This window comes from Notolepis coatsorum (genome assembly GCF_963971535.1).
Source record: "Notolepis coatsorum genome assembly, chromosome: 3".
Lineage (NCBI taxonomy): Eukaryota > Metazoa > Chordata > Actinopteri > Aulopiformes > Paralepididae > Notolepis > Notolepis coatsorum.
In genome coordinates, this window is record NC_140167.1 from 196,532,193 (window position 1) to 196,542,321 (window position 10,129).

The following is a 10,129-nucleotide window of genomic DNA, read 5'->3' on the forward strand; positions in this document are numbered from 1 at the left end:
CCGCAGAACTTGAGCACGGAATCTGAACCTGGGAGCCGCAATTAGACCTACTTTTTCTTTTCTTTTAGTTTTACCTTCATCTTTTTACATAAACTGTGCTCATTTTCAAATAGCATGCCTTTAAAAAGTTCCATATGGGTTGTTAGGTGTTGGGGATAGCTGGGGTCAGGAGAAGCCCTGTCTTCTGCTCAACACCATGCGATACCATTCTAACGAGCACAGCACGGCTTCTTAATTATACCCTTGTCAAACCAGACTGAGGTTCGTCTGTGTGACTTGGAGTCTCTCCAACTTCACTGGCACAGAGAGAGTCTCTATGGGAATTAGCTGGAGATTAAAGAGATTAAAGGTGCTGTAAGTGGTGTTTTTTTGTTAAAATAAGTGTTAAATAGCTCTCCATTCCGACAGCCATCACTGAGTGTTTGGTCAGTAACATGGGTCTCACAGTCCCTCCTCTCTGCAGTAAACAGGAAATAAATCTTCTGGTATCCCGGTCGTCCATTTAATTCAATCAGGAGAGAGAACCCTAGATCGTTTTTTACTTATTTCAAGACATTTAAAATTATATTACTTGTTTCAAGGGCACATTTGCTTAAAACTTGTATTTTCCAGGGGTGCTCCAGTAGCACACCATGTACCACGCTGCGTCGCGGATCGGCCGACCCGAGTTCGATTCCCGGACCCGCCGTTATTTGCCGAATGTCTTCCCCTGCTCTCTCTCCCGTTTCACCCTCACTGCATCTGTCGGTCATGTCTGACCGAATGTCCTCCCCCCACTCTGTCTCCCGTTCCTCCTCTCTCTCTCTCTGCTGGACTGCCCAGTAGTAAAAAGCGATAAACGCAAAAAAATAAATCTTTAAAGGGGCTATGTACTGCTATTCCTAGCACTATTTGGGCAACTTTACACAATTCCTGTTAGTCTATTGAATACATCTGTAAGGTTTCTTTCAAAAAAATGCATTGTTTTATATTTCTAATCAAGTACTCAAAACCATCATTTTTCAGCTCCAAGATTTCAGGCTGTTATGGCCTGGCTCCGCCCATACGCTCTGCATACTCTGGAGGGAGAGAGAGAGAGAGAGATAGAGAGGGAGAGAGAGAGGGAGAGACAGAGAGAGAGAGGGAGGGAGCACTTGGGGGGGGGGACCTGCCGCGCCACACGGGAGAGGGGAGGGAGGAAGGGAGGCCCCCCCCCCTCGTTTTCGAGAGGGTCCCACCTCCTGTGTGGCGCGGCAGGTCCCCCCCCCCCCCCAAGTGCTCCCTCCCTCTCTCTCTGTCTCCCTCTCTCTCTGTCTCTCCCTCTCTCTCCCTCTCCCTCTCTATCTCTCTCTCTCTCTCTCTCCCTCCAGAGTATGCAGAGGTGTCGGGTTTCAATCTGCCTCACAGTATGAGGAAGTGGGCGGGCATTAGCTCCAACCACAGAGCCAATCGCATCACTGTGCGCTACCCAGCGTCCGAATGACGTGACTCAGACGTTCAAATCAAAATGGCCTGATTTACTGGAGGAGGAAAGGGGCTGAGCTGAATCAGAGCAATCCGCCAATATGGTATTTAGACACTAAAACACATTGATACGAACTCCTATTACTATAATACAATGCTAGAGACTGAAAAATGACATTTATAGTACATGTCACCTTTAAAAAAAAAAATTTAAACTTGTATTTTCCCTCATTGAGAATGCAAGGATCTATGAACGCCCCCCACGTTTTCCCCCAAGCCTGTTAACTTTATGTTTTTCCATCTAAACGCTTCACCAGAAATTTGTTTCACCCAAACACTACACTTCTTAGTTTATTACACATCTTGTTATAACTAAGAGATTCACTGGGGGAACAAACTTTTGTTTTCGTGCATAGATCACTAGATGTATCAACTTCCAGAGTTCCATGTTAGCATTTCCTGGATGACAGTGACAGCTGAGCTATAGCGACCATGATAGGTTCACAGATGAGTTGCGTCACACAGGCGACTCAGAGAACCCCCCCCCCCCAACCAGGGAGGTGACAAGTTCTGACAAGTAACAATCTGTATTGTCATAAAGTCATGCTTCCAAGAGGAGTTAACTGTAATGAATGGTGACTTGTGCTATGTATGACTTAGTCCACATTGCAGCCGGCTTGTGGGAGGCAAGAAACAGCGTTCGTGACAGGGGAGGGTTGAATTGGATGATACGAAATTGGGATGGGAGAAAATATAGAAAATGGGAGAAAAAGTGGATAAAAAAAAACTGTAATGAATGGAGGGGAGGGGACCTTTAAAACACAATCAAGAAACCAATCAAATAAGTTGTGTCAAGTGTGTCACAGCTCATCACATGTTGGCAAGCCAGAGAGAGAGAGAGAGAGAGAGAGAGAGAGAGAGAGAGAGAGAGAGAGAGAGAGAGAGAGAGAGAGAGAGAGAGAGAGAGAGAGAGAGAGAGAGAGAGAGAGAGAGAGAGAGAGAGAGAGAGAGAGACAGACAGACAGACAAACAGATGTAGGGAGAAATAAAGACAGGCAGTCCAATTGGTAGTCATTGAATAATATAATAAGTATGGCACCTTGGACACAGTACGGTAAATTTCGCAGAGTAAATTTTACTCAAACTGAGTACATTTGACTCAAACTGAGTAAAATCTACTCTGCGAAATTTACCGTGTAGTATCTACTTTGTAGAATATAACGGTACCTTGGAAGGTAGAGTATAGTATCTACTTGGTAGCATATAATGGTACCTTGGTTGGTACTATAGAGTATAGTATAACAGTACCTTGGAAGGTACTATAGAGTATAGTATAACAGTACCTTGGAAGGTACTATAGAGTAATGTCTCTACTTGGTAGAGTATAACAGTACCTTGTAAGGTACTATAGAGTAATGTCTCTACTTGGTAGAGTATAACAGTACCTTGTAAGGTACTATAGAGTAATGTCTCTACTTGGTAGAGTATAACAGTACCTTGGAAGGTACTATAGAGTAATGTCTCTACTTGGTAGAGTATAACAGTACCTTGGAAGGTACTATAGAGTAATGTCTCTACTTGGTAGAGTATAACAGTACCTTGTAAGGTACTATAGAGTAATGTCTCTACTTGGTAGAGTATAACAGTACCTTGGAAGGTACTATAGAGTAATGTCTCTACTTGGTAGAGTATAACAGTACCTTGTAAGGTACTATAGAGTAATGTCTCTACTTGGTAGAGTATAACAGTACCTTGTAAGGTACTATAGAGTAATGTCTCTACTTGGTAGAGTATAACAGTACCTTGGAAGGTACTATAGAGTAATGTCTCTACTTGGTAGAGTATAACGGTACCTTGGTCCAGTCTGTGACAGAGGGTCCTCTTAGCCAGCTCCACATCAGGGTGGTCCAGTACCTGCCTGCACCACTGCAGAGGAGTGAGGAGCCTGCCCCCCAGTAGCCTGGCCTTAGGACTCACATATAGCCTGGAAACACAGCACACAGCAGTACCAAGTCACTATTTAGTCCGGATTACAGAGAGCTGTCCGACTGGCAAACCCCCCTCGTAGTGCAGTAACCCAAACACCTCTTTAAAACATGCAGGGATACTACTGTGCGCGCTATACTGAAAAACTGTTAAAATGAAATTGAATTAAAGTGGAATCATCTCTAAGCAGCACCTGGCCCTATTGGAAATCACAGAACAGCTGGAGAGACCTGGCGGCCGCCAGGGGAACCTCCGCAGGATGAGTCTAACAGCTGTGGTCGTTCCCCAGACCTATTTAACGGCTGTTTAACAGCGGTGACTGTTAACGTTGTGACAGCAATAGGACCTGAAATGTTTACAATGTCTCTAAAGGTGAAAATGGGCACTTTATTGGTTAACACACAATATCTATGAAAACAGTGGGATTAAGTCCACACAAAAAAAAATCCCGTTGCTGTCTTGGCTCAGTGCAGTGATACATAAGCTCTGTTTCTGTTGTGAGACACTGTTGGGAGAGTTTGAACTATTATTTCCTCAGCTCTAAACCATTCAGAGCTGTGAATAAAGCTAGTGCGTGGTGTGACCTATACCCTCTTATACAACGGCATGCAAATTTCTCTATTCTGATTGGCTGAAACAGTCCATTTACACGTATGTATCCTTCATAATCCACGCTCCTGGTCCCAGGACCCGCCCACCACCGAATCACATCACTCCGCCGGATCACTCCGTCGGAAAAAACAAGATGGCGGACAATAATCTTTAACAAATGGATATGTTGATAGCGTCATAACGACTAAATATAAAGCGATTCTGTCAAGGGGAACGTGTTAGCCCTTTAAACAATGTTGGATGATGTAATTGATGGGTCTTGAGGCAATCTAGAACAAAAGAAAAATCGCGGTTTGATTGATAGATTAATTGATTGATTTAAATTTCTACTTCCTTCTTGCTACTGACTGCAGCGTTCTCTCTCACTGTCCGACGCGTCACGCTGGCGTACCCACAAACACACACACACACATACACACACACACACACACACACACACACACACACACATATACACACACACACGCACACACACACTGTGACACACACACACACACACACACACGCACACACACACACACACACTCCTGTCTGCAACAGCGGGAGAGTCAGACTGAGAGAGAAGCAGCGCTGTTTTAAGTGAGCATGGTCTATTGAATTGATTGATTGGTTGATTGCTAATTTTATTACTGTACCCCTGGTTTCCAACTGGTTAAGTTTAGGCTAAAAGAAATAAATAAAAAAATAGGGCGAAGAAAACGTTTTTTTCCTATGCATTCCCTTAACAATTGTGTGTATTGAGCCGTACTGTATTGTACCCATTCTGCATCTGGTAATAAAATTTTCAATCAATCATTCCAATAATACACAGTTGGATGTGTTAGTTGGTTGGATGCACTTCAAGCTGCTTCCACATGAGGCAACTTCTCTCAATCATTCCAATAATACACAGTTGGATGTGTTAGTTTGGTTGGATGCACTTCAAGCTGCTTCCACATGGAGTTGTGGGAACTACTTTTTCTGGCGGATGGTTTTTTCAATAAATCTTCGATTAATGTGTGTTTATTGTATAGAAATAAGGTTGGATGAATCTGGCAGTTGTATAAAAGCTTTACACCACGTGCAGTCGTGATTTGTGACCAATAAACCATGCCTAGGGGGGTCTAACGACCCTCGGCTGCGCCTCGGGCCTAACAACCACCCCTAGGCATGGTTTATTGGTCACAAACCACTCCTGCGTGTGATGTAATGCTTAAGTATAGATCCCTGGGCCTCTGCCAGGCGAGAACACATCCAGCTTGTCGTCCGGACGCCTCGGGTGAAGGCCGAGACAAGAAGATGAACGACAGCATCCCTCCCGTGGAAATTACAGCCTCATTTTATAGGCTTACATCTGATACGCTTGAACCAGTCAAACCAATTTGCATGTCTTGCACTTTATGAGAGGTCCTTTTTTTTACGAGTTTGTTTTACCATGTGTGTGTATGTGTGTGTGTGTGTGTGTGTGTGTGTGTGTGTGTGTGTGTGTGTGTGTGTGTGTGTGTGTGTGCGTGTGTGCATAAGTCTGCAACGGGAGACTTTGCTGTGTGATTTGTTGGAGGCACTAAATCACTAAAGTCCCTTGTGCATTCACTGTACTTGGTGAATAGAAGCAATTCTAGCTCTGTTATTATTTACCATGGCAAAAAATGTGAGCTACATTTTCAATAATAAAAAAGAAAAGAAAACTACAATCATAGCACGTATGTGTAACTATTCTACTCCAGACAAATGCAGCAGTGCCCAACTTGAATCCTCATGAACCCTAACTGGGTCGGGTCGCCGGTTCGTCACGTCTCTCCCGATGTACGTCCAAGTCAAAGAGAGCGAGGATAATACCAAAGAAGGAGCCTCTCGTGTGGTAATAAATAGGTCATAGTCATATAGAAGACTTGGGAAGCGATTAGCTCTGTTAAATGGAGTGAGCAGATTATCAATACAGCCCTGGGTGGATGTCATGGGCCATAAATGCTGCACTGAGCTGCATGAAAGTGTGCTACATTTTCCACCTCAGTGAATGCACAGAGCTGGGGAACGATTCACCAGTCAGCGTGTCAGTATATGAGCTACATACCTCAGCATCTATACAGTGGCCCACTGTAATTCGGCCGGAGGCTGAGGAGAACACACAAAGCCTGGGCGTCTGATCATGAGTTGCAGAGGGTCATTGTTTATAATTATTACTCACACTGCTGTTTTGGAAGCGTATAGAGTGTGGATTTACCTTTTTTATTTTTTTTATTTACTACTATTAAAAGTATCAGTAAAATATATTTTCCCTTTTTGTTCTTGTGTAAGTAATACGCCTGCATACATAATACACGTGCATTTATGATGAATTGAAAATGGGGGACCCTGATGTAAACAAGACGAAAGTCTTTCTCTGGTCTGCATCCCCTTAACAATTGTATGTATTGAGCTGTACTGTACTGTACCCATTCTGCTAATAAAGTTTTCAATCAATCAATCAATCAATCAATCAATCAATCAATACATGTTAGTATTTAAGTATTGGCCCATAGCCTACTTGGCCCATGTATCCCCAATGAGAAAGGCATCACATGAATTTGGATGCATTTACAAGTATGCAGGCTGGCTGGCTGTAAACAGCATCTTTGTTTTTAATATTATGAAGTATATTTTTCTCTCGATAGAAATGTCAGTTAATATATTCATTCAGCGGAGTCAGGTACATTATGCTAATTATGTAAATATTGACACCGATCATTGATTTGAAATGTAAATAGACAAGGAAAACGTCATAATGTCGAGAACTAGGTCATCATTAAAAAACAGAACAACAGCAGTACCAGCTTTCAGGCTCTCCTACAGGGAGCACGATATTGAGGTCTAAAAGATCGAGCTCATCCAGAACCAGAACCGTAGGTCCACTGGGGCTGCTGCCATCATCCACAACAGCATCATGGTGAGATGATAACGAGTTCGCCTGGAAATAGGCGAACGGTTCCTCCGGCGGAGAGCTGCACAGTCCAAGGACACATGGACGCGATTGCGTTGTTGGGCTCAAAACGCCATAATTCCCAGAGAAATGTTCGGCCGAACACACTGTACTCCCGTGCAGACAGACGGGCGATGAGGTTTGGAGATGAGGAGGGCCGTTGTTTGTGCAATTGTTTACAGCGTTGGCTCTCGTCCGCAGTTGCTCGTTCTGCTTCTCCAATTTTCGGACCAATTCTTGCAGCTTGATCACCTCGAGCTCCGCGTTTGCTATTTTATTGTTGTTACCATTGACGTCTGCCATCGTCATCATCTGGGGGTTCAACACTTCTGCTTCCATTTGGTAGTGGTACGGGAAAAAAACACATTGGAGAGGAGGGAGGGCAAATATATAACGAGTGGTCTGTGTGGAGAGGAGAGGGTCCTGTTCAATGCATCCAGATTCCCCGGTTCTTCATCTACTCTCTCCAGGCTGCACACTGATTTGAGATCAGCCCACTGTCTCCAAAGATGCTGCGTGCAGCCAGCACTAGCAGACAGAGCTGCAGGGATGACAATGCAGCCTCAGCTCATTGGTCAGTAGCAAGTGGTTCAAACTCGCATCACACACCACCACCACCACTACAGTTGTGGAATTATGCTCAGTAGTAGGCAGGCATAGTATCATGTTTTTCTTTTTTCTTTTTATACCACACATCCTGACATACAGACACCACAAACACCCACGTCCACACACACCACCAGTACATAAATCCACTGACACCAATGATGAAGGACCACAATGGAGCCTATGGCTTTATTGTGTTTATTTGAATCCTATTGGTAAATGGTGATATGTATACCTGTTCATCTTATGTTCAAATGTATATGTGTTATTCCATTCTAAATCAATAAACTATCTATCTATCTATCTGTAGCAGGGTGGATTATCCCTGCTTAGTGGGAACGGGTGTGCACAGCCACTGGGTAGCTGGACGCAGTAGAGCTCCGTCTGACTGCACCCTCGTCTTTGGGCCTGGAGCGTCAAACTGGGGCCCGGCAGTGGGAGTGGATGGGGCCGGGATTTACCAACTTGGCTTGATACTCTGGTCTTCCTCGCCTCTCCGGGGCGGTCAGCAGTACTCCCCAACTCGCTCTCACTTCCCCCAATACCTCCGGTAGCCCTCCCACACCTAATGACTGATAGATGACTAAATGGGTTCGTTCCTCCCGCAAGCAGTACCCTCCCTCAATGACACTAGAGACCTTAATAACTGAAAGGGGAAGGTGGGTAGGAAAGGGTTAAATGTAACAATATTACCCGCATAGAAAGGGTTAGGGTTAGGCTCAGTAATGGACACACACACACAATTCCCGTCTTAGTTCTTTTAGTGATACTTATACTGGGCAGGGACAAGTATTACTGGCAGTGAGTCAAATGGCATATAATATTAATTATTACTCAAGTCGTACCTCAATACCTTGCGGACACCTGATATTGTACACCCAAATATAGCAGACTCTTTACCCACTGAGGTGCTAGTACCAATAATAATACCTTTCTCTAAGGCTTTACATATACGACAGCGTTAATGTAGGAAGAAAAGGGTTAATTAGACGGGAAATCAATAGGAATGAACATACAAGTTATTACACTTAAAAGGAAATGAAAATGTGGGCCCACGTTACCAAACAAAAGTCCTAACTAATGCCGGCATGAAATGTTTGTGGGGGTACCCCTATACACTGTGGTTAGCAACCATTATCTTCGCCCGTAGGCCGCGACACACTGTGCAATGTACGATATGGTATTGGCCACCGAAGTGCCACTGTACTTAGCCAAGATGGCGGCCTCGCCCTCACCACCACTCGTCCGGGTGGTAAGATGGCGTCGAACGCTCTCGTCACAAGAGCTAGCAAGCTGTGGTAGGCAGGGGGGCAGTAGCAGGTTGGAGGCGCGTGCTGTGTTGTGGCGACCTCTGCTGGAGAGGCGGCGTCCTCTGCTCCGTCGAACCGAAGCCTGCTGCTGGTCTGCTGAGCTGCCGGTGCTGACAAGCTGCTGGTAGGCGAGCTGGGTTGGCGCGCGTGCTAATCTGAAGGCTACCTTAACTGAAGCTACTCTGTGGGTCTGAGAAGGCCCTCCTGCTAACGAACATGCAGCAACGCACAGTGCCTCTAACCACCAGCTCTCTTCAGGCGACGCTTGCCGTGGGTACCTCGCTGGAGGGGATACAGTTAGCATTAGCCACTTCAATATACCGCTTACTTCTAGTATAACCCGCTGTATCACTAGGGTTGTTCCGTTCGGATGTTCAACACGCTACTAACGCTTATATTTCTATCATAACACGAAATATACTTGAGTCCAATTACATTCACCCGTGTGCTCCACGACGGGGCTCCTCAACGATACGTCCTCTCAGGTCCACGTTCAAAGCCGAAGAGAGTGTTTCTCTCCACTTCCGTTCAGGTGACTTGCTTTTTCTCGACGCCTTCCTCCTGCCACCGCCGCCCCCTGCTGGCCACCGCCAACTAGTCCCACAGGAAGAACTGGGTGAATGTGAATATGATTCAGTTAGTGTTTATAATCCATATTCCAGCCGGTGAGAGAAGGAGAAACTTGCGTCATTGTTCAGGAGAATATCAAGGGAAACTGGTTAACATGTCTTTGTGCACAAAGGGGAGATAAAAGGTTAAGTCAGCACTTCTGAATAATAGTCGAATATTCTGGATGCTACATATCTATCTATCTATCTATCTATCTATCTATCTATCTATCTATCTATCTATCTATCTATCTATCTATCTATCTATCTATCTATCTATCTATCTATCTATCTATCTATCTATCTATCTATCTATCTATCTATCTATCTATCTATCTATCTATCTATCTATCTAAGATAAGATAAGATATTCCTTTATTGATCCCCTTGGGGAAATTCAGGCATCATAGCAGCATGGGGGGGAGGGGGGAGGGGTACAGGTAGTAAAACAACACAGTATACAGGTAGTAAAAGACAACACAGGCAGTGTAAACAATTTGATCAATGTGGTCAATATAATTTACTATCTGACTAGCTGAGGAATATTCACATTATTCACAGTGTCACATGAGGTGCAGTATGCAAGAGGTAGTGTTATAATAATTTACTATCTACTGAGTATACAT

General features: G+C 44.4%; 1 protein-coding gene across 1 annotated transcript in view; it reads right to left on the reverse strand.

The window, feature by feature from the left end:
* Positions 1-7,318, reverse strand: part of slain1a (SLAIN motif family, member 1a) — a gene marked incomplete at both ends in the record, with an annotated part of 21,910 nt that extends 14,592 nt beyond the window's left edge. Inside the window, 2 exons of the mRNA XM_084309851.1 lie at positions 3,297-3,427; positions 6,831-7,318. Coding sequence (XP_084165977.1) covers positions 3,297-3,427; positions 6,831-7,318 — 619 coding nt within the window. The remainder of the gene's footprint in view (positions 1-3,296; positions 3,428-6,830) is intronic.
* Between the last annotated feature and the right edge of the window lie 2,811 nt (positions 7,319-10,129).